We start from the raw sequence: 25162 nt of genomic DNA, 5'->3' as shown, positions 1-25162 counted from the left end.
TTGCTTTTAGCAAGGCAGAGGGAATGGAGGGGAAGGGCAAGGCCAGCTAGAGCCATGTTTGCCACCTTGGGATGGCTAGCTTCCCTTCACAGCCCATACCATCTGCTGACAACTTCTTTCTGCAAGATGTCAGCAACAGCTTTCCTCTGTGAAGCACTGAAGCACACAGAAGCAGATTAAAGTCTGAGCTAAAGTTGGGCACTGAGTGTTTTCTACACAGAGTCGGAGTGTGTATTTTAGGAGAATGGGAGGGCACATCTCTCCACGTGCTCACATTCATCTTCAGGAAGCAATGTAGGTGTGGGAGCCTCATGGTTTCTTCTGGATGGAGCCACTACTAGTTACTCATGGACTAGGTTGCCAGTTCTGATTCATGCTGGTGTTTTGCTATTGAACTCAACTGCTGACAATGGAGATTGGAATTGACTCAAACAACTACTTCAAACAGGTCTACCACTCCCTTGTCATATTAGCCATCCTCCTTCCCTACCTTTCTTCAGTGGGCTATAAGGAATGGTGAAACACTTAGGGACCTTTATTAAAATAGGTTTTGAAAAATCTAAGCCTACAAGTCTCTTCCAAAATCCAGTGTATTTTCAGAGCTGTGTTACCTGTCTCATTGACATTTAAAAATTTAAAGTCAATAAAGTATTATTCAATCTATATTGGTAGATCTTGTGTTTCCATTTTCTTCTATGAGCATTTTCTTTAAAGTCTTGTTAGATCTCTCCATAATTGTTTCTCTTGCAGGATTGTAAGGTGTGCTTGGAACATGCTTTATGTCATAATGTCTAAAAAATTGTTGTATTATGAATATATATATTTGGTGAAGTATTTTTTACCTTCAATCTGTAAATGAATCTCCAAGAATGCAATCATCTCTAATAAGTGTATGATCTCAGAATCATCCTTTTCAGAAGAAGTCTATTGAAAATTTGATTATCAATAGTATGGTGTATCAACATATGTCTATATTTTAGATTTTCAAATTCTACAAGTTGGAACACATATGCTATTATTTTACAGTATTCTGTCGTAGCATCATTACATAGACTCAGGATGCTTCATTCAGAATATTGTATCCCTACTGGTTGGCTGCCATTCTAATCTTTAAGGCTTTGTGGATTTTTTTCATCAGGAACTACTTTTGTGTTGTTATTGTAGGTTCCTGATTGAATTTTTTGAAGTTCCTTTATTTTGATTTTTTAGAATCCTCTAACCTCTGTTCTATGGCCTGTAGTCTTTTAGTCTTTTTAATTTTTTAGATCTAAGTCAATTTTATTTTGATGTTTCTTAAAAAGCATATGTTAAATTGTAATTATTATTGAATATTTAAGTATTTTTTTGTTGACAGTCAAAGAAAAACTACATGGGGACCAAATGTTCTCTTCTGTAGAACATTCCATTTTTTATCATGGATATATTTTTTAAAATCTCTCTAATTTTCCCCTTTCTTTGGAGACTTCATTTTTTCTTTATTTCTCTTTCCTTTTTCTGTAGATCCCATTTTATTTTTCTTCATTGTTAGTTTCTTTTGGGGACTCTACCGCACTTTTCGCTTGGAGAATTTTTTTTTGTCTCTCCTTTCTATGGAGACTTGGGCTTATTTTTTTCCAATCTCCTTTTAAAAGAGATTTAATCAGATTTTTTTTTTTTTTGGACTCCATCTCGTGTTTATTCACTCCTTTCTCTAGAAACATTTTTCTTTTTTGGGAGACATTTTCTTCTATGTGTATTAATTTATTTCTCTCTGAAGGGTTTCTAAACTTAATTTTTGTATTTAATTTTCTCTTAATTCTGCCCTCTGGGGAATTGCTTTTAATATTGCTCTTAACATTTTCTAAAGTTAATATCTTTTTCTGTATTTAATTTTTTCTAGATTCTTTTTCCATTCGCATAAGGCTTATTCCTTCCAATTGATTTAATTCTCTCTTTTCAGACTTTATTTTATCAAACTCAAACTATTTATATCACCTATTTATGATGTTTTACATTCAATCTTTCTTCTTCTTAATCCCTAAAGTGTAACTTCAAACATTGTAATGTATTTATTTTTCATTCACTTTACACCATTATCCCACACTCTCCCTCTTCTCTTCCCCATCCCACCCTTAAAATTCCTCCTCCAAAAGTCCCCTCCTTTTCTTCTCAAAGAAGGGGAGCCCTCCTTGGGTACTACCCTTCCTGAAAAATCTAGTCCCAACAGGACTAGGCACATTCTCTCCTGCTTAAGCCCAACCAGGCAGTCCAGATAGAGGGAAGAAAGGGATCCAATGGGAGAGCATAGAAGCTTAGACAGTTCCTGCTCTATTTATTAGGGGAAACTTGAAACATTTTCTTTACATTATCAGAAATTCTGCTCTCCATCTGTCTGGCTTCTTCTTCCTGTCCTGTGACTAGCCTGTTCCCTGTCTTTTCTCTTTCAGAGAAGAGGTGTTTCTGCCTTCTACATGTAACTGGGAGCTGCCTCACTGTATCTAGACCATTCTCCAACTCAGGGAACTTGTTGGGCCTACAAGTGTTGGCTCATCAGGTGACAAGGTGTCTGGCTAACATGAGCCCTCTCAGGTAGTCTTTTGACCTGAGAAAACAGCTCCACCAGCTGGGTTAGCTCACAGGCCTCCCTTGCTCTCCCTTTCAGGGAGGGAGCCTCTAGCTTGGCTAGGAAACTGAGTCCACCTTTATGCACTGAGGCTACAGTTGAAGAGCTGGTTTTCCTACACAGTCAGGGCTTCTTGAAAGAGCTCCCTTCAAACAGCCCCTCTGGAGTTCTTCCCTTCTTCCCTGCAGCTGGCCTTGTTGTACCATGGTGGGTGGGGGGTGGCTATTTAAGGAGTTCTTGCCAGACATTCAGTGGGCCAAATGGAAATGTAAGTTTTCCAACTGGCTTGTTTATTTTCAGAAATAATGACTGAGACTTACTAAATATGAATAAATGCCTAGGCCAAAATCTTGGAATTGTTCCTCAACTAGCTCACAGCTTAATTTTCCCATTTATTTTGTTCTTGGTCCTGCCATGTGGCTAGTTACCTATGCCCAGTTTCATGCATTTGTCTTCCTCAGTGTTATGACAAAAATCTCCCCCTTGCTCTCTGTCTCCCAGAATTCCATTCTTTTCTACTGAAACTCTATTTCATTACTTCTTGCCTTTTGATATTAGGCCAACAGCATTTCATTAACAGGTGAAGCTTCCATGCATTGCACAAGAGACTCTTTCTACAGCAGGAGGCTTTGAATATGTCAGATAACCTCTTCTACTCAAAATGCCCCTTTTTTTACCAACTGAATTTCTTAGAGATAAAAAACCCCACCACCGCCACAACAACAAAAAAACCCAGAAACAGCAAATCCCTGTCATTCCTTAGGGAAGAGAGAAGACAGAATTCTTGCTGTTTGGACAAAAGCTGAAATACCAACTCTTCCAAAGTTTTCCAGGCTGCAAGGCTTCCCTGTAGATACTGTGTTTACAAGTCATAAACTGAGTGGGCAAATGAAAGACAGAAGAAGTGGGACAAGTATAGGCAGAAGAGACAAGAAGAGTGAGGAGGAAGAAGGGGAAAAGCAGGAGAAATAGCAAGAGAAGAAAGAGGAAGAGAAAGGAGAATGAAGTTGGGAAAGCGACTATAGGCTCTTGTGTTAATCACCTGGTGTTCAGCATGAGGCTAGATTTTAAGATGTTGTTGAGCCTTTACCATACCACAAGAAATGACAATTTAATGAGAGCCCATGTTAACTACAACCCAAGTTCCAAACTTATCCTGTTGATCGCTGAAGGATATAGAGTAAAATGGCTGTGTCTGCATGAATCTCCAGGTGTGTCTATTTATTCATGTATTATCCAGCCCTTCCTAGAGGGTACATGGACAATGGTGATCATTCCATCTGCTGTGTGGCTACCATGTCTAAGGAGATAACACCCCATGGGGAGATGTGTGCTGGGATTCAGTCTATACTTCCTGAACCCTAAAAGAAATTCAGGACAGGATTGTAGCAATAATCTCTTTTGTACTATGTAAAAACATCATCTGTCAGCAAAGCGCTGAATGGTCCACAGAAAGGCTTGAGAAAATGAGAAAACAGGTGGGATAACCTGGAGACAGAAAGAGAGAGAGAGAGAGAGAGTGATAGATTCTGGGAAAGAGTCAGACTGAAGAGATTCCCACCAAGTTGTGGAGGAAGTTGAACATATGACACTGAGAAGAGGCAACCAGCCTTGTATCAGACATAGAATATTATAAACATGTTATTTTAGTTATAAGATAGTTGCAGAAGAATCTTAGCTAAAGTACAGGCATTAATGCATAAATGAACCTCTGTGTCATTATTCTGGAACTGAGGCAGATATAAAAAAGCACAAATGGTTATACAGTCTACTAACTTCTTCATCTTATGGGAGTGTGGCACTGTTTGGGGAATATTAGTGGTACTAATGATCCAAGGTAAATTAGACAAAGATATTGCAAGTCATATGTATACAACCACATATTCTCATAATGACGATTTAATGGAAGACAGTCCTTCAAATGTGGACCACTCTTTTTCCACTTGTTTCAGTGATAGTCTGTCTGTGAAAGACATGAATTCTCTGGTCTTTCCAAGAAAATGTTTGCTGCTTAAAAGTAGCTTTAAGTCAGTACCTGAAGCCAGTTCAAATGTTAGCACCTCACAGCTCCATTCCTGTTTCCCATTATTCAGGGAAGTCAGACATGCACGATCCTGGCTTCTCTGATAAAAACTCTTTCTTATTAAGGAGAGACTTGGCATCACTTGCCACAGTATCAATAAAGAGACTTTTCCAATAGTAAGTCTTTCTAAAGTAAAGGCCTGAGGCAAGTGGTCCCCCAGTAACATAGGAAATAGATTCAATATATTTCAACAGTTTTTCTTTGAAGGACATGTCTTTTTCCTTTGTTAACACATGGAGACACTTAAGGTGTTCCTTGACTGAATTCACAGGAACGCTAAAATCCTTGGCAATATTTTCCAGTGAGGCTTCATCCAGCCCAAAGTAAGACCTGTAGAGATTCAAGGTCTCCTCCAACTTCTGTATTTCATCTCTGATGAAGCCCCCAAGTGGAATGGTGGCACATACTCCAGCCTTCAGGGCCTCCAGCCAGATCTTCTGTTTGAGGAAATCTCTCTTCCGGTCAATGGCAGTCTCAGTAACACTGTGCAAGGACATCATGAAGACATGACGCTTGTGGGCTGGGAGCTCCCTCAGTAGGGTGGTCTCCAGCTTTGGGAAGTCAAAGTCAGACACATCAAAGTTAGAGACTAGGAAGACTGGAGGCTGACTGGAGAGAACCTCCTGAAGCTTCTCTGAACAGTCATCTCTAATTTTCTTTAAGACACTGTCTCTATTGAAAGACTTAGGTTTACTCCTCTGTTCATTACTGACATCTTGATCGACCTTGGTTCTGACAAAGTAGAACTTTGTGTTCATCTTTGCAATGGCTTTGGCCAGACATGCATCAATTTCTTTGAAGCGTGCAGCTGAGATAATAATGAAGAAGTCGTACTCACCAAACTTCATTTCTGTTAGGTAGTTTTTTGGTTCAAACTTAGTGGTCCCAATGCCAGGCAAGTCCCATATTGTCACGTTGGGAATCTTTGGGTGTGGGTATGGATTTCTCATCATGGTTGTCTCTAACACCCCAGTGGGGGCTGCACTTTCTTCTTCTTCTTCTTCCCTCACTCCCCTCAGGGCATTGATAAAGCTGGATTTCCCTGTCCCTGTTTCTCCAGTCACAGCAATGTTGAGTGGGGCTTTGTCAATATTTCTCAGAGCATGACTAATTTCAGACAGTGCTCCCTGAAGGTTCTTATTCTCCAGATGAGATTCTATCAAGGTGATGGTTTCCTCAGAGAGGATTTTGCTTTCCTTCTTGAAATTCTTAAAAAAATTTTCAAAGGTGAAAGCCAAAATTTGATCAGTTAGAGGAGAGAGGCTGCTAGAGGAAGGCTTGCGTGTAGGTATGTACAATGGAGGTTGCTGAAAAGAGAAGAAAAGAGAGACACTGTAATTATTAGTACAGAAGGGCAAGGGTTAGGTGTTTGTTCTTATGGTATAGAGGGACCTCAGCTGCTGATACCATTATAAGCAGAACACCTTCCTTTCTGCTTCTCGATGCTGGCTCTATCTTTGCTCTGCATGTCACATGCCCTGATTCACCCTTTACTTTCTGTGCTTTCCCTCCTCCTTTGTTGTCCCATTCATGACCAACTTATTCCATGTGGTTTCCTACACTAGGGTTTAGTTCTTATTTTAGTTGTCTTTGCATTCTGTTTACCTCTATTACTATTAATACCCATAGGTTGTAAATACCTAGGGCACAGATCAAGATATGAATACCTAAAGCAGCATATCTCATGGAAAGGCTCCCTGTCTCTTTTGAGTGCTTAGGGCATTGCTTCCTAGGCCTCATGACCTCTGGTCCCTTAGCACAGACGTTCTAGTTTCTCCTGTGTAGTCTGTGAATTTAGGCAGAAGGGTCATGAGGTGGGGAGTATAAAAGATTCTTGACATGTCCACCAGAGGGTTGGATACATTACTATATATGTGTAATGGACTTCTCTTTAGCCTTAAAAAAAGATTGAAACTTTGTCCTTTGTAGGAAGTTGTATGTAACTGTACATAGTCATATTATGACAATAAAGCCAGTCTCAGAAAGACAAATACATTTTATCGTTCACAGCACTTAGATTTTTTTATAGATCCATAGTTATATTGTAGATATGACATGAAAGTGGAAGTGAAACTTTCTGGGGGGACAAGGAATTTATAACATGCAATGTGTGCTGGTTTGAAACTTCAAGTCTAGATGTTAAAAAGATTTATTTGAAGGAGATTTGTATACATGTTATTTCTTATTTCTCAGCAGGGAAGTTAGGGGATAACCTCATTGTAAGCAGTTTCCTAAGATATTTCCCATGTGTCTCTGTTTTCTAGTGTTCAGTCCACAAACCTCAAGGAAACAACCCAGAAAAACGAAAATCCTAAATGGATACAGTGGAAAGCCAGGAAGGAAGAACAAAAATATGAAGACATGTTAAAGAAACAATTTTTTTAAAGGTTAAAAAACCTAAATAAGAAAATACTCCAATCAAAGCTCTTCTCTGAGGAAGCATAAGTTCTTAAGGCCTATGAAACAAGATAAAGCTCAGATGTGTTTTCTACAGGAGTCCACATATTTTATATGTTACATATATGTCCATAAATTACATATTTTGGACTTTAGACCGCAAATATTTTTTGTCTGATAATCCTGGTTTATTATAATATTAGAAGGACATTAAAAGTATGTATGTTTTATGAATTGTGGAAAATCAGACTTCATGATAAATATGACTGTAGATCAAAGTTTATGAATACTGATACTAAAAATATCAGAACTTTTGTATGAGGGGTATAAATCAAGCCATATCCTTTTGTTTTGGTGTTTCAGACTCACAGAGGACTTTGGAATTAGAGTTGGAACACAGGGTAAATGCAGGAAGTCGTGAGAGATTGTCTTCACTTAGCTCTGATACTCTGGTGTTAATAATGTGGTGTGAAGATTTCAATACAGAAGCTTCAGATATACAGAATTCTACTCTTGAGTCAGCCAATCATATTGTTGGAGGCCATGTCACCAATAAAAGTAAGGGAAAGGAGGACACCAGTATATATCCTGCTGTCAGTAGCAACAATATATTAAAACATAACAATTCTCAGGGTAATTATTTGAGAACACCTATGGGATGCTACATGCATGTGTGCAGGCCCACATGGATATAGTATGACTTCCTGAAGTCTACCCATTTCTGACTCTCTAGTGCTAGGATACCAACAATTGATTTACTAATAGAAGCAATATTTAGGAACTCTTGGTAATTGTAGCTACAGAAATGAACTTAAATTCATGTACAATGTATTGTTTATACCCTACTATTTTTGACACATCTGCTTGCAGTGTATGCTTGCTCCAGTCTTGTCTGACCATCTGAAAGAATGATTCTTAACAATTCTGACATGGAATAGACTGAGCCAAAACTCACTAGATGCTACCAAAACAGTGATATGACATCTATACTGTGATGGCCAGCTGTAATAAACCTAATATCACATAACAACCCAACCTCCTAAGACACATTTTTCTGGAGAACTTTCTTAATAAGGACCTTCTATATAAGTGGTAGATATTTCCATTGAGAAGCACAAATTGCTACACAGAACACTGTAACTATTCAAAATAGCTAAGGCAACAATCAGCTCAAAGGATCATAAGTCTCTAATAAAGGATTCTGAAAACAGTTGAAGTGATGGTTCAGCAGTTTAGAGGACTGGCTGCTTTTCCACAGATCCTGAGTTCAATTGCCAGCAACCATATGGTGACTGACAACCATCTGTAATGAGATGTGATTCTCTGTTTTGAGTGTATATGAAGACTTATATACATAAAAATAAGTGTATGAATGAATATTTAAAAGGATTCAAAAGAAATTGTAGTAGATTAAATTCCTGTGAAATCCTTCATAAATAATGAAAACAATCTCAATCACATGATAGGTGAGAATTGTTGAAGGAGGAAATGTATCTGATGAGTAACAGAGTATGTGTGACAAGAACATGAAGTAGGGACTCTTGAGGGTAAGTGGAAATTCACTAGATATGGGAGAACATGACAGAGGGCAGCATGTAAAGGAAAGAATGAGAACAGATGAGAATGAATGACAATCTATAATGGCATACATGTATGGAATTGCCATAGTGAAACTCACTGTTTTGTACTGTCACCAAAAATGTAATGAAATATAATAAACCTCAATGATATCCAAGAAAATACTGATGAATGAAATGAAAATGAAAACATAAGATTTGCATGAGAAATTCAGAATTGTAATATTTTGAAAAAAAAATCCCAAAAGTTCATTTACCATAGACACAACAAACATACCAGATAAGAAGGCAGAGTAAGAAGGTAGGAAGAAAGGAAGGTAGACATCAAGCAAAGACGAAGCAATCAAGTTTCAATAAGTAACCAATGAAGTGAGATGCTCCAAAGCAGTGATGAAAGAAATCTCAAAAAAGATAACAAAATATATGAAGATTCCCATGTTTATAGTTCATAAATCTTAATGTTGTCAATGTGTCCATATTTCACAAAATGATCTACAAACACAATGCAATCTTGACTAAAATATCAATGTCATTTAGAATAGAATTGGACTGTGGAGTCACAAAACTCACATGGGAACACAGAAGACTGCAAATAGCCAAAACAATATTGATCAAAACCATCAGGCTAGGAGTAATCACTGTAATACCTGATTTCAAGGCATATCACAGAGGCACAGTGACAAAATCAGCACAATACTGGTGTGAAGACAGGACTATATACCAACAAACTGAGAGGAAGAGCAGAACCAGGATATCCATAAACATGTAGCCAACGGAGTGTTCCTACGGCCAATTAATATCTCAGCAAAGCTTCCAATACTCACAGTGCACAAAAGTCACATGGTTTGAAGAATGGAACTGGGAAAACCGGACATCAAGCAATACTAAACCTTGACCCTCACACTTCACTCTATACAAAAACCAACCTTAAGTGGGCCAAAGAGCTTAATATAAGATGGAAACCTTGAAGCTCTTAAAGGGAAATGGGTATGAAAATTTTCATCAGATTTTCCCACATGGGGTTTGCAAAGCATAGGAATCAAAAGCAAACTGCCAAGTAGCATTCCATATAACTGAAATACTTCTTAACTACAAAGCAAATGAACACCACAGTAATGAGATGATTTGCAACAAAAAGCCTTAGGAATGCATCATGTAATAGTCTCAACTAGAGAGACCCCAGCATGTCAACAGGTGCAGAAAATGGATATCACAAAATTCATCAGAGTCACTTTGAAACATCTCAATGAAGTGGAATAGAAAGGTGCTTTCTGGAACAGCTACAGAAACACTAATTTTTCCCAGGAATTCCTCCCAACACAGAGAGGCGTTAGAGTTGAATGAGCTCACCTTTGCTGTCAAAAGCTCTTCACTACTGAGGATAACTTTAACATCGCTCGCAATTGTGTCTATGAAATAATTTTGCAAGTGGAAAACCTTTGAAACAAAAGGATTTCTAATGTGCTTCAATAGTTTATCAGTTAAGGATGTATCTGTGTCATCTGAGAACAAATGTGGAGACTTAATGTTTGCCTTGAGTTCCTCCAGTGTCATGTTCAAAACCATAGCAATGTTTTCCAGTGATGCCTCATCCAGGCCAAAGAAAGATCTATAGTCACTCAAAGCCTGTTCCAACATCTCTAGGTCATTTTGGGTCAATCCCCTGAATGGGATAATAGCCTTTGGCATTTTGGATTCCTTCAAGATCTTTTGTTTCAGCATATCCTTCTTCTGGTCTATGGTGGAATCAGTAACAATTGACAAAGTCACCATGAACATGTGGCGTTTGTAGTCTGGGAGTTCTCTTAGAAGGGTGGTCTCCAGCTTTGGGAAGTCATAGTGAGACACATCAAAGTTAGAGACTAAAAAGAGTGGAGGCTCCTCATTGGTCACTACTTTGAGTATACTTGAAATGTTATCACGGAGCTCATTTAATTCTATCTTATCTGTATGGGTTACTACAAAATAGAAACTCTTCTTCATTTGTACCATGGCTTTGGCAAGTAATGTGTCATTAAGTAAAAGTTGTACAGAAGAGACAATAATGAAGAAGTCATACTCCTCAAAGTTGATTTTCTTCAAATAATCATATGGATGCAAGGCAAAAAATGAAATACCAGGCAGGTCCCATAGTGTCACACTGGGACACTTTGCATATGGGTATGGCGTTCTCTCAGTGGTTGTACATACCACCCCAGTAGCAGCTGCACCTTCTTCATCAGCTTTTACTCCCTGTAACGCATTGATGAGACTGGACTTTCCAGCCCCAACCTCCCCGATCACTGCAATGTTCAATGGGACTTTCTCAATGTCACCCAGAGCATTTCTGATTGCAGAAACTGTTTTCCGAAGTTTTCCTTTCTCTAGGGATGCTTCAATTAAGGTGATTAATTCCTCAGACAGGATTTTGGTTTTCCTCTTGAAGTTCTGAAGATTTGTCCCAAAGCTGGAGAGCAAATAAGGATCCTCCTTTGCAGGGGGTGTAGAAGAGGAAGTCTGACCCATGCTTGGGAAATTTCAATGGTATCTAAGGGAGGAAAGAACCAGGAAGGCCAACAAATTAGTTCAGCAGGAACAACCATTGGGAGAGCAGGGCCCAGCATCTGCCCCACATTATAAATAGGGACTTTTGTTTTCTTCAATCAAACGTACAGGACTACATAGTACTTACTCCTGGCTTTCACTTTAAATTTTGGTTTGGTTCACACTCCTTAACCTTTGACTATTTTCTTCTTTACAGTGTTTTTACTTCTTCAAGATCAAATTCAAGCCTGTAATAGCAGCATTAAGGAGGTTGTGCAATGGTCTGATCTTAGCCTGAGCTATGATACCAAGATGTTGTCTGGAAAAGAAATTAACCAAGTTCAATGCTCTGTCAGTCTCTCCAAATAATGTCATATTATGACAGGCACACTGACTTTCAGGTTTTGAGTTTTACTTTAATAATTGACATGAATGGCAGTTAATTCAATTGGAGTGCTCACCTCATGGTCAGAAGGAGTAGTCTTAAGGATGTGGGAGACTCTTGATCCATCCTTCTTGGGTTTCCTGTGACTTTGATATCTACCAATGTTCTTTCACTCTTTGGTGTGGAAAACCCTTTGCTTTTCAATCAAGATCATGTGGATGTGGTGGTCATAGGCTCTGGTGGGGAAGCTGCTACTGTTGTTTTGTGGAATGGGCATAAAAATATTCCCATCAGTTTGCCATCTACATATTTGTGTATGTTTGTATTTATGAATTCATATGGCCATAGAAGCTTCTGTGTATTGTGAGTTAGAGTAACTTTACATTAACTCATAATGGTCAAAGAATTGAGCAGAAGTGACTTTTGAATGCTCAGTCATTAATGTGATACCTAAATTACTGCCTCCAAGGCTTAGTGTGGTGCAGAAGAGACAACAGAAATGATGTGAGAACTGAGTGAGGATTGTAGTGTTTTGACAGTGTAAAAATCACTGAAAGAGTAAAAACCCAAATCATTCAGTCAATTAGTCAGCAAATGAGCTGTAGAGACAGTCATCAAGAGCCTAAGTGAAATGGCTAATACATACTTGAAAATTTACTCTATATCCTGAACTATCAGAGAAAGGGCAGTTAAATCAGAATGGCACTACCAAGAAATTAGCAACAACAACAAATGTAGAAAAGAGAAATCATATTTACTATTAAAAGTTGGTGTAGTTCCTTCAGAAATTGATCACTGTCCGAGGAACACTACACACTTCAACCTGAAGGACTGTTTAGTCAACAGACCACACAGAGGCAAGTACATCTGTGGTTATAGCTGTTGTGTTGATGTTTACTATGAAATCAATTCAGTGTAGATATTTATATACAGATGAATTGACAAATGAACTATGGTACATATATACAATAAGGTTCTATGCAGTTGTGAAGAAAAATAATACCATGACAAAAAAAATTAGTGTAATTGTAATTTGTTATTCAAGTGAAAGAATCTGGATCTCAAAAAACAAATAGCACATGTTTTCTTTCACAGACTGAAGCTAGCCTTAAAAAAATGTATGTGTCTGTGTGTGTCCCAGAACATGGCCTACAGTGGTAGAGGCATGCAGGTGTGTGCAAGTTGAGCCAGGTTTACAAAGTGAGTTCAAGAACATCCAGGGATGTTATATAGAGAATCTTGTCTTGAAAAAACAAAACAAAATGCATAACTTTCAAAGTCTTTTGATGTCATTTTCTCTAATAGTACAACTGCTGGAAGACTAGGTAGTGGAAAAACTAAGTTGTTATGGCCTGAGTATCTACTGCCTGTCTAGCCATTTATTTTATGCTACCATAAGCAAACTTTCTCAAATGCTGTTACAACTGTTACATGGAAACTGTATCATGTGCTGTTACTAGGAACAATTTCATGCCTGAGTTAACTGTTCACCCAAAGTCTGTTATGTTGTATGCTTTATTGTTCTTGGAAACCAATCATAACAGAGTTCAAGTAGACCTGCTTTATATAGTTACCCACAATAAGTTTGGAGTCGAGACCTACCTGGGAATTGAAATGCCATTTTCTGCCATATGTTCCATATATGTCTCTTATATGGTCCAAAGCCCATCCTGGCTTGATTGTGTATCATGGTACTTTTATAAGAAAATACCAAGGTATTAGCTGTTCATCCAGATTTGGTTTCTAAATTCATGTTTGCCATAGGGGAATCAGGTAGATTTTAGGGCACACAAGGAGTCCCCAGAGGGAAGACTTAATCTCAGGCTGAGGACAAGCCTCCTAGAGACTAAGGATCTGAGGAAATCAAACATGCTTTTCATGGTAAAGTCCTGAAGAAATTGGGAAAGGAGAGAACACATCTCACCATAGCCAATGTTGTGCCAAATGAGAAAACCTCCAAGCAATCGCACTGAGCACAGGAGGAAGACATGGGTTTCCACTTATTATCCACTCTTTATTCACTTCAGTACTAGAAGTCTTAGCTAGAAAGTTAGACCCAAGGAAAAAATAAAAAATATATAAATAGAAAAGGGATAAGTCAAAGATAATATAAAGTTCTCTCCATAAGAGAACGTAAAGTGTCCTCAGAAAACTCTTAGAATCATTTCAGCAAAGTGACAGAATTAAAAATTAACATTCCAATCTTGGTCTCCTTCACATATATTAATGACAAAAATAGTAAAGAAGAAAGAGGGAATCAATCTCATTAATACTACTAGCCAGCACCTTCTCCACAATAACATACCTTGGATTAAGCCTAACCAAGGAGGGAAAAGCCCTCTATAATGAAGACTTTAAAAGCTTGAAAAATTCCATTCCTCTGTTGAAGGACATCTGGGTTCTTTAGAGGAGTGGATACAGAAAATGTGGTACATTTACACAATGAAGTTCTACTCAGCTATTAAAAATGATGAATTCATGAAATTTTTTGGCAAGTGGATGGTACTAGAAAATATCATTCTGAGTAAGGTAACCCAATCACAAAAGAACAAACATGGTATGCACTCACTGAGAAGTGGATAATAGCTCAAAAGCTCAGAATACCCAAGATATAACTCATAGACCACATGAAACTGAAGAAGAAGGAAGACCAAAGTGTGGTTGCTTTGAACTTTCTTAGAAATGTGCACAAAATATTCATGGGAGCAAATACATAGACAAATTTAGGAGCAGAAACTGGAGGAGGGGTTGTCTGAGACTGCCCTACCTGGGGATCCATCCGTGTGCAATCAACAAATACAGACAATGTTGTGGATGCCAGGAAGGCTTTGTCAGAATCTGACATATACAGAGGTTGATGCTCACAGCTAACCATTGAACTGATCATTGGGTCCCCAATGGAGGAGGTAGATAGAAGACTGAAGAAGCGGAAGGGGCTTGCGGCCCCATGGGAAGAGCAACAAGACCAACAACCAGAGCTACCAGGGTCTAAACCGCCAGCCTGGAAACATGCATGGAAGGGCCCACGGCTCCAGCTGTATAAGTAGGGGAGGATGGCCTTGTCAGGCATTGGTGGGAGAGGAGGTACTTGGTCCCGTGAAGGTGGGATACCTCAGTGTGGGGGAATTCGAGGGCAGGAATGAGGGAGTGGGTGGATGGGTGAGGGCACACCCTCACAGAAGCAGGAGGATGGGGGATAGTATAGGTAGTTACTGGGGCAGGGGGAATGGGGATGGTAACATCTGAAATGTAATTAACTAGAATATGTAATTTTTTTAAAAAAAGAATGTTGAACATAAAATTTAAAAAAAGCTTCAGAAAAAATCAAAGGAAACTAAAAAATCGCTACTACTCATTTTAAAGTATTAGAAGAATTCATGTCATAAAAATGACTGGCTTAAGAAAATTGATCTAGGAGACTGGAGAGATGGCTCAGTGATTAAGAGCACTGACTGCTCTTCCGGGGGTCCTGAGTTCAATTCCTGGCAACTACATGGTGGCTGACAATCATCTCATGCCCCATTCTGATGTGTCTGAAGATATCTTCAGTGTACTCAAAAAAACAAATAAGTCTTTTTAAAAAAGAAAATTAATCTACAGATTTAATACATTTTCTATTAGTATTATAATGTCATAATTTACAGAATTAGAAAAAATTTTTTGCCTTGTTGCTGGGGCAGACTCCTAGCTGGTCTGTTCCTGTGAAGACACCATATCATGGCCCATCCTAGAGGAACCACTGTACTTAGAGCAGCCCAGGATCCACTGTACTCAGAGCAGTGGAGGATCCGCTATACTCAGAGCATTTGAGTAAGCTCAACTCCCAAGAGCCCTAACATGCCCAGGATCATAGCTCTGCACACAATCTCAGAATACCCAGAGGAATCTGGACTCCCAGGAGCTCCAACACACCCAGGATCAAAGAATTTCGGGATCCCAGAGGCAGCAGGAGTCCCAGGAGCTGTTACACCCAGGATCTCAGGATCACAGGATCACAGGATCACAGAGACAGCTGGACCCTGAGGAGTTCTGACACAAGCAAGAAAACAGGAGAGACAGGCTCCAGTGAGAGACAGTGAGTGCAGGTAACACTAGAGATAACAAGATGGTGAAAGGCAAGCACAGGAACATAAGCAACAGAAACCTAGTTTACCTGGCATCATCAGAAACCAGTTCTCCCACCATAGCAAGTCCTGGATACCCCATCACACCAGAAAAGCAAGAGCTAATATCCAGTACATATAAAGAAGTCAAGAAATTAGACTCCAGACAGCCAAATAAACTTGTTAAAAATTGGGTTCATAGCTAAGCAAGAGTTCTCAACTGAGGAAACTCGAATGGCCGAGAAGCACTTAAAGAAGTGTTCAGCATCCCTAGTCATCAGTGAAATGCAAATCAAAACAACTCTGAGATTCCACCTCACACCAGTCAGAATGGCTAAGATAAAAAACTGAGGTGATAGTAGATGCTGGCAAGGATGTGGAGAAAAAGGAACACTCCTCCATTGTTGGTGGGATTGCAAGCTGATACAACCACTCTGGAAAGCAGTCTGGCAGTTTCTCAGAAAATTGGACATAGTATTACCTGAGGACCCAGCTATACCACTCCTGGGCATATATCCAAAAGATGCTCCAACATGTAATACAGACACATGCTCCACTATGTTCATAGCAGCCTTATTTAGAATAGCCATAAGCTGGCAAGAGCCTAGATGTCCTTCAACAAGGGAATGGATATCAAAAATGTGGTACATTTATATAATGGAATACTACTCACCTATTAAAATCAATGAATTCATGAATTTCTTAGGCAAATGAATGGAACTAGAAGATATCATCCTGAGTGAGGTAACCCAATCACAGAAGAACACACATGGTATTCACTCACTGATAATTGAATATTAGCCCAAAAGCTCACAATACCCAAGATACAACTCACAGACCATATGAAGCTTGTGAATAAGGAAGACCAAAGTGTGGGTGCCTTGGTCCTTCTTAGAAGGAGTAACAAAATACTCATGGGAACAAATATAGAGACAAAATGTGGAACAGTAACTGAATGAGGGGTTGTCCAGAGACTGCCCACCTGAGTATTCATCGCATGTGCAGTCACCGAAGGCAGATGAAGTTGTGGATGCCAGGAGGTACATGTTGACAGGAACTTGATATACTTGTCTCCTGAATGGTCTGCCAGAGACTGACATATACAGCTAACCATTGAATTGATCATGGGGTTCCCAATGGAGGAGTGAAAGAGAAGATTGAAGGAGCTGAAGGGGTTTGTGGCCTCATGGGGAGAGTATCAAGACCAACCAACTGGAGTCCCCAGGGTCTAAACAGCCAGCATGGGAGCACTCAGGGAGGGACCCATGGTTCCAGATGTATATGTAGGGGAGGGAGAAGCAGGAGGAGGGGGGATTGGATAGGGGGTTTCTGAGGGCGGGAAATCAGTAAAGGGGATAACATCTGAAATGTAAATTAATAAAATATCCAATAAAAAACTTAAAATTTAGTTGAAAGCATGAAAGATCTCAGACAAACAAAGCAAGCTTGAGGAAGGGAAAATACTAATGACATTACTGTACTTTGTTTCAAGGTCTGCTTCAGAAGTACAGTAACAAAGCCCATGGTATTGTCTGAATATCAGACAACTTAAAAAGTAAGGGAGCACGGACAATACAGATAAAATCCCACAGGGCAACATCTACCGGACTCTCTTTGTTTGTTTCTTTGTTTCTTTCTTTCCTCCTCCACCTCCTCTTTTTTTCTTTCAAAGGATCTTATTGGAGAAAAAGCTTTCCATTAAGAAATGGAGCTCAGAACTCTGGAATGAAAACACTTCAAGAAGTAAGGATAGGTAGGGTCCTAGCTGCTCAGGAAATAAGGCCATGACTACAAGCAGGAGCTCATAGAAATTAAAAACTTCTGTACAGCAAAGGAAACAGTCAAGTAAAAAGACAGATTGCCAGATGGGAGGGAATCCTTGCTAGTAATTCATTCAACAGAAAATTAATATTCAAAATATGCATAGAACTTTAAACAAAAACCAAGATCAATATTAAAACAAATAGTTCAATAAAAATATGAATGTGTACCTGAACAGAGTTCTCAGAAGAAATACAAATGGTCAGTATATATATGTAGGCCATCCTTCCCTACATATATAAGAAAAAAACATGGGCTTTGTTGCTGTACTTCTGTAGCAGACCTTGAATCAAAGTACAATATATATATATGTGTGTGTGTGTGTGTGTGTGTGTGTGTGTGTGTGTGTATGTGTGTGTATTTAAAAACGTTCAGCATCCTCAGCCATTTAAACATGAGAATTATAGCTACTTTGGGATTTCATCTCACCTGAGTCAGAGAGGCTTTCATCAAGAGAGACCATGGCAACAGATGCTGGTGTGGATGTAGGGGAAGGGGAGTCCTTATTTGCTGCTGTGGAGATGTAAGCAAGCACAGCCATTATGGAATCAGTGACATCATTCCTGAGTGTAGCCCTGAAGGACTCTATATCCTAGCACAAAGTCCCTGGAACATGATGTTCATCACTGCTCTAGTGACAACAGCTGGGAAATGCAATCAGCCCAGAGGATAAGTGGATAATGAGGATGTGCCACAGAGACACAATGGAACTGGATTCCTGCATAACATCAATGGAAGTGTATAACATTCAGATACACTGGCAGAGCTACTAAATGTTAAGTGAGGTCACCCAGTGTCACAGAAGCAAACCTGATGTTCTCTCTCATATCTGGATTTCAACTTCTCATTTTTAGGTATGTACATTTATGTTTTAGGAAGTGTTTATAGAGGCCAGCCAACTGGAGGGGGGCCCATAAGAGGGATAAAATAGCTTTGGGGGAGAGAGATAGTAGCATATATAGGATATACAAGTGGATGGTGGAATAATGGGAACTGAGAACTTTGAACAGGCAGGACAGCCAGGGAGCTGCAGCACAGGACTGGCTGTGGTAGAGCCAAAGAAAAACCAGTATGTATGAACAAGCTATAAGGAAATATGGTTCTTTTCAAGTTTATAAACAATGAAATAAAGTTTGAACAGAAAAATCTTGAGTGAGTGGATGAAGCTGCTCCAGAAGTGAAAGGCTAATCAATGGAAATCCTAGCCCCAATAGTGGGCTATTTCCCATGATTTGATGACTATGAGGCTCCTGAAACCCTGTCAAACACTCAAGGTATTGCTAGTGCTGGTTATGTTGAAAAAGTCTTCTCATAGTTCCCTTCTAGACAAGAAAATAGCAGTGGATGTTCTGGATAGGATTTTATTCTCATGGTATAAATAAAATAGTTCCAGTGTAGCTGGGTGTCATGGTGTATGCCTTTAATCTCAGCCCTAGGAAGGAGAGCAACAGAAGTAGTTGGATCTCCTTGAGTTTGAGGCCAGCTTAATTTACAGGTTCTAGACCATCTAGAAGGCACACAGTGTGATCCAGTCTCAACCAAAACCAAAATCAAAATAAAGAAATAACAGTAACAAAAAGCTTCAACAACTCTCGACCCCAAAGAGGTTCACACAAGCTGTCCTCTTTCTCCAAGCTCAAGCTGGCATCAGAAGAGCAACAGACCCAACATGTGTGGGTAATAGGGAAGTTTGTTGCTTCCTGGCTGGGGGGTTGGGGGTGCTCTGTGGTGCAGAATACAGAGAAGGGCCTCTCTGTGAACAATCCCTGAGTGAAATAATCCATAACCGAAGAGACTCTGCCCTGGTACCAGGAGACTAACCCTGAATCCACAAGTAAGTAGGATTTCTGGTCAAGCTGCATTTGAAAGCCTTCAAGTACCTTTTCCTGAGTAGTGATTCCAATGGTCCTCCTGTGATGTCACCTCTTCTCTAGGAGCAAGGTCACTGGGGTAGCTCTCTATGGATTCCTCTGAGCTGGGACATTGAGGAAACAGATGGGATGCACACTGTTGGTGTCTTGGTGCTCTGGAGAGAAGAACAGCTGGGAAGTAAATGTGGATGTTTTCAGATTTCCTTCCAGATCTCAGTTCACATAGTCTTTGTTCTATGTTCTGCAGTTTTTAGATCTTATTCCTACCTTCCTTGTCCCTAAAGGAAGCAAGTGCATTGAGGATCAGTTTTTGTTTCTGTTCCCAGATCTTTCTTCCTGGTTTACACAGTCAGCTGAAAAATTCTCACATTATTCCACAGATTGGGAGTTGGAGCTCTGCTGAAGTGACCAACTCCAGGACTTCCTGAGAGCTCTAGTGGGTACTTTGGTAACTTATTCCAGTGTTAGGGCTCCCTCCCATTGACCATTTTGCTTCCCTACCTCAAGACCCTCTTTTCAGGGGATGTCATCTATTGCTGAGCAGTACTGACTTTCAGACCCAGTGAGCACATGGTTCGATGATTGCAGACACTTGCTATAATCTTGCCCTGTGCTTATTTTATTAACATTCTTTCCCCCCTCCCTGTCTCTGTCTCTCTGTCTCTGTCTCTCTGTCTCTGTCTCTCTCTCTCTGTCTCTCTCTCTCTCTCTCTCTCTCTCTCTCTCTCTCTCTCAGTGTGTGTGTGTGTGTATGTGTAGTAGGATATATGTGTGTAGATGCTGTTCTTTCTCAGATATTATTTTCCTTATTTTGAAACAGACACACTCACTGGCCTACACTTCATCAATTAGGCAAGGGTGGCTGACAAGGGAGTTTCAGGTTCAATGCTTCCTACTTTGTCAGTACTTGAATTACAAATTCACTCCACTATGCCTGTCTATTATGTGGATTCTCTGTATCCAATTCATAACATTCTTTTAGAAAGACAGTTACTTTATCAATTTATTATCTATTTCTCTAGCCACTCATAGAAAAATTCATGGTGAGTCTGAACATTATGATTAATGTGCTGTTAACTGTGTTAGATTTTGTAAAAGCAAAATTATGTTTAACTTGTATAAGCCATGAGGAAGTTGTTCCTATTTTGAATGTAGTCTGTCATCTCCTCCTTGCACTGCGTTTTGATGAGAAATTTCCTCCGTCTTCACTGCGAGTACTAGTCTCTAATCCTACACAGAAGTCATCTCTCTAGTAAAATGACCCCAAGATGGCATTAAATTAGAAGTCATCCTCACCAACCCCACTCCTGCCCACACCAGGCACAGATTTCCTAACCACAGAGTCACAGCCTGTAGGGACAGGAGGCTAATCGAGTACTCTTCCCTGCTGCAACATTTTCCTATGTGATATTATGGTTCTGTGGTCCTTTAGAGAGTCACTAGTCTGACTGGAGTTTTGGTTTTAGTAAATTAGAGGTTTTTATTATTAGGAGGAGACTGACCAAGCCCAAATCAGAGAGAATTATCTAGGTAAGCCTTAGGTTAGCCATAGATTTATAGAGGGAAAAACTAGGTATTATTCTGGGGATCAATTTAATTCATATCTTGTCTGTGAATTGGCAAGTCTTGATTCTGTAACAGAACTCCAGCGGGACCCTCAGCCATCAAAGAAAGGTGTTCATACAACCTCGGAACTTAGCAGTTATTCTCTTTAATCTTGTGACCCATTACCCTTAAGATTATCTGGGTCAGTGAAACATTTTTTGAACAATTAGCAATTTTTTAAGGATAGCCCAACTGTGCATAGTTGACATTAATCCCTATCCAGAGCTGGACCTGGGCTGTTCCCTGGCTCAGGCTCACAGTTTCTCATGTGAAGGGGCTGACAGTGACTGTCCTTAACAATGTTGTGAAATGAGTAAGAGCCACCCAACATATTCAATATGTATTCCAGGTTATAGTGACCCAAGCTTAACGATATCTTTTTCCATACCTACACACACTATACACACAGACACACAAAGACACATCACATTGTTCCTTGTCTCTGTGGCACTTCTCATGCTTTGTTGTTCAGATGTTGCTGGGCCAATGGGAACAGTTTACAATCTCTACTGCTTACAATGGGTATTTGATGAAAAACAAGCATGCTTTCATATTAGAATTGAAACCAAGTGTTTTGGACACCATCAGAATTGATAAAAATTGGACAAAACCTTTGAATGGTACAACTTTGTTCCTTATTATGCTGTTTATGGAATGCATACAGCAATGGGGACCAAGCATATACTTTGGGCCTATATTCCTAATCCTTCAATTAACACAGGAGTAAGTAGGGGAGATATGGATATCTTCTTGGTGGTTAATAAATCTTTTTGGTTTCCTGATCCTTATGATAACTGGGGAAGTGCTAAGCCTATGGAGGAGACTACAGAAATCATGAGTTACACCACGGGAGTGCAAGAAACTCCTATTTGTATGGGTAATAGAACTCAAAGTCTACATTGATCTTTTAAAGTGTGGTTATTCATAGCTAATGCTGCTCAGAATTTTCATAGAAAATTTTACATGCTTCACCCATTTGCCTTTAGTGGATAGAAGATTAATGCTACTAGTTCGATAAACCTAACATCTGGTCTTGTGAGATGTGGATTACTAACAAGGAATTGGACTGAAGACAGAGGCAACAACATTAAAGGGAGCACCCTTGGAGGCTTGTTGATATCCCTTGAAGAAGTCATTGATTGGAGTTCTTGTTGCTTTCCTCAGGAAAATGTTTTCACTCAGAATTGAGATGGCAATGGCATAGTTCAAATGCAACTGTGGAAATAAGTTCTACTGTTAATGAACTTATTTGATGGCACAGAGTTGGATTGTCAGGTCCTCTCCTGCAGTTTGGCCATCCAGTGCAGACTAATTTGTGGAAAATAGCAAGGGTATTTTATCGTCTTTAAGCATGGGAAGAGAGTTTAAGCATTAATGATGGTTAGTAGTCTTTGACCATTAGCTTAAATCAATATCACCCCTTTGTAGTATGTATATCATTACCTCATTTGCTATTGAAAAGGCCTGTACAGTGTCAACTTAATAATTATTGTATCATGTGTGAATATTGTACTCTTCATAGCCGTGTTAATCCTAGTATGTCCTTAAGTGTCACTTCTGAATATTTGTGAATTTTTAGAGCAAGGCCACCAGTTTGGAATCCGGTGAAGCTGTTGAGGCCATGGCAAGACTCACAGGTGATGATTTTTATACCTGCTGAAAGAGTATTAAGAAGAACTTGTAGGATGACTCGGCTGATTGTTGCTGTCATTATGGAAATTATTAACATTAGCATTAGCTACTGTTGATACTACAGATAGACTGGCACTTAATAAGAAATTCAAACTGTTGAGTTCATGAATGACTGGCATAGCATTTTGCAGAACTTTGGACTCCACACAATAAAATAATGACATGGTGAATGAAATAGATGATCTAAGACAAGCTCTAATACTGATATGAGTTAGGGACAGTCAAAGAACAAATGAAGTTTAAATGTGATGGCATGTTATATTTTGTATTTCACCTTTAAATTTCAATGAGAACATGTATAACTGGAAAAAGGTTAAAAGGCATTTGATGGGCCACCTTCATTTTTCTTAAGTGATTCATGATTTTCAACAAGAAATTAAGGACACTTTCTCAAAAAGATTCCTTGGTCTAGCAACTGCTATCCTTGTCTTTTCACTAATAAGTTTACTGGCTTCTTTGTGCAAGATTGTGAAATAGCACGACATAGAAAACACTGTATTTACTGGAAGGATGCATGATCTTCAACATAAACTTAATTTTCATAATAACTGAATAGAGCCTAAACTAAAGAGAGATGCAGTAGGCCAACTGGAAGAGCCATTGCACCCGGCATTTACTTTGGAGTGATGGCCACTTATGGTTTGAAGTTAAGCTCTTGAAAAAAAAATCAGTGACTGTTATCTGAGACTTATGAGGTTGCTGATCCTTGGGAATTTCAGAACCTTAGCCTGTTCTCAGTCCCAAGACATACCTGGCAAACCAGGAAGCCTTGTGTGGTTGAGAATTGCTCAGGTAATGATTCCTTCAGACAAATTCTAGATCGAGCATGAGGTTTTGGTCTGTGGGAATTGAATTCCTAAAAAGCTCTTTTTTTGTGGCAATCAATGAAAGTGATTCCACAAGGCTCTGTGGGGTTCATTCTATCAGATACTGTCCTTCCCTGCTGCTTGCTAAGCTTTAATACATCCTGCAGTGTCTCTCTTTCTTGTCTTGCATAACTCAGAACACTAACAAGTGATCTAACTCCTAACAGCAAATTCAAACACAAAGCCAAAGATTATATGACAAACAAAGACAGCTCATCTCCTCTAAAACCCACAAATGCCAGGAAAATTCTTGTGGTTTTCATGAGAATAGGTGAAAGTCCACACAAAGAATTGAAAAGGATGATTGTAAATATGACCAAGGTAAGTGGACTCAACCAGCTGAATGAAAATCAGGGGTCGACAAAGGTTTGATAATGGAATTCAATAAAGAGAAATACCAAAGAAACTCATGTATTAAATGGGGCTAGAAATTAAAACTTGATAAATCAAATGCCCAATGGAAAGGCTCAACAATGCAGTGGATCTTGTGAAGGAGAGATTATCAGGAGTTTTAGGTATGTATAGATAATACACAATTAGAAGACATGCTCAAGGTTTTCCATAATAATTTAAAAACCTATGAACAAAACATGTGTGATCTTTGGAACACCAGAAGATGTATTGGCATAGAAGAAGGAGAAGAACTTCATTCCAACAGCATAGAAATTATAGTCAACGAATCCTAGCAGAAATGTCCCCAAATTTAGGGACAGCAAAGCACATCCAGATAGATACAAAAGCATGTAGAACTCCAGATACACAGGGCAGAAAGGGAAACTCCTGAAGTCATATTATAGTGAAAACCCTGAATATACAGAGCAAATTGTTTTTGCAGACTGCAAGAGAAAAACTGGAAGAACTTTAAAATAGACCTTCAGAGTAACAAGTGACTGAGGGCAAAAGAATCTTTTAAAACTGAAGGGCCTAACATGATCTGCCAGAACTTGTCTGTGGTTGTTTCTGAGCTGGGATTTTATCTTCATATGGCAAATGAAGAGCCTACAGCACGGACTCAAAGGGCATCTGAGGATCCCAACCTGGACTCTTTCTCCAAGCTTGACTGCTCCAAGAGACAATCAAGGCCCACAACACACAAGTGGAAGGAAGGGTTTGCTTTCTCTGCTTTGGGATGCTCTGTGGTCCAGAAGATGGCCACTGAAGGATACTCCTGTGCCCAGGATGCTCCCTGGGTACAAAGCCCTGAACTTTCCTTTCCTGGTATTAGAAAGCTACTCCTCATGTTATCACACATCTTCGATTATCAAACAATTTCAACTTAGACACCCTTCACTTACCTCAGCAGTGGTGACCTTGATCTGGTGGCAATAACACTTCTGTGAATGCTCTCCTCTCAGGAAAGGTCTTTATCTAAAGTTGGAATTCAGATTCAGGATGTTTATGAAGAGAAGACATGAGGTGTGGAGTTCTGGTGTCCTAGGAAGAACTGCACAGAGAAAGTATCAGGCCATGGGATAGACAGTCTGATAGCTCTGGGTATCTTTGTCCTTACTGTTCCACACACTGTCCTTGTTCACTACACTGTACCGCTTGGATCTGAGCTCTATTTATCTAAACCACTCAAGGGGGGATGCTGTAGTCAGAGTAGGTTTCAGTTTCTATTCCTGGAAATGGCTAGT

General features: G+C 39.4%; 2 protein-coding genes across 2 annotated transcripts in view; both read right to left on the bottom strand.

The window, feature by feature from the left end:
* The window catches only part of LOC114629588, an 87090-nt gene extending 62173 nt beyond the window's left edge, over positions 1 to 24917 (bottom strand). The window contains exon 1 of the mRNA XM_028777634.1: positions 24821 to 24917. The gene's annotated coding sequence lies outside the window, so the exon portion shown is untranslated. The remainder of the gene's footprint in view (positions 1 to 24820) is intronic.
* Positions 2872 to 24934, bottom strand: LOC114629589. The gene is made up of 5 exons (XM_028777635.1): positions 24821 to 24934; positions 19372 to 19517; positions 11331 to 11501; positions 10010 to 11186; positions 2872 to 5992 (listed from the first exon to the last, which is right to left on the bottom strand). Exons 4-5 carry the CDS (start codon positions 11162 to 11164, stop codon positions 4688 to 4690), a joined length of 2460 nt encoding a protein of 819 aa, XP_028633468.1. The 5' UTR covers positions 11165 to 11186; positions 11331 to 11501; positions 19372 to 19517; positions 24821 to 24934; the 3' UTR covers positions 2872 to 4687.
* Positions 24935 to 25162: the final 228 nt, after the last annotated feature.

The sequence above is a fragment of the Grammomys surdaster genome, unplaced genomic scaffold (assembly GCF_004785775.1).
Source record: "Grammomys surdaster isolate TR1022 unplaced genomic scaffold, NIH_TR_1.0 313, whole genome shotgun sequence".
Taxonomy (NCBI): Eukaryota; Metazoa; Chordata; class Mammalia; order Rodentia; family Muridae; genus Grammomys; species Grammomys surdaster.
Note: the sequence above shows the minus strand (reverse complement) of the source record. Positions and strands in the feature narration are given on the sequence as shown.

Excerpts from the sequence above, each read along its gene's own strand:
- LOC114629589 (XM_028777635.1), bottom strand. The coding sequence starts at position 11,164 with ATGGGTCAGACTTCCTCTTCTACACCCCCTGCAAAGGAGGATCCTTAT. Across the intron at positions 5,993-10,009 it reads AAGAGCTTTTGACAGCAAAG|CAACCTCCATTGTACATACC; the intron begins GTGAGCTCATTC and ends TTCTCTTTTCAG.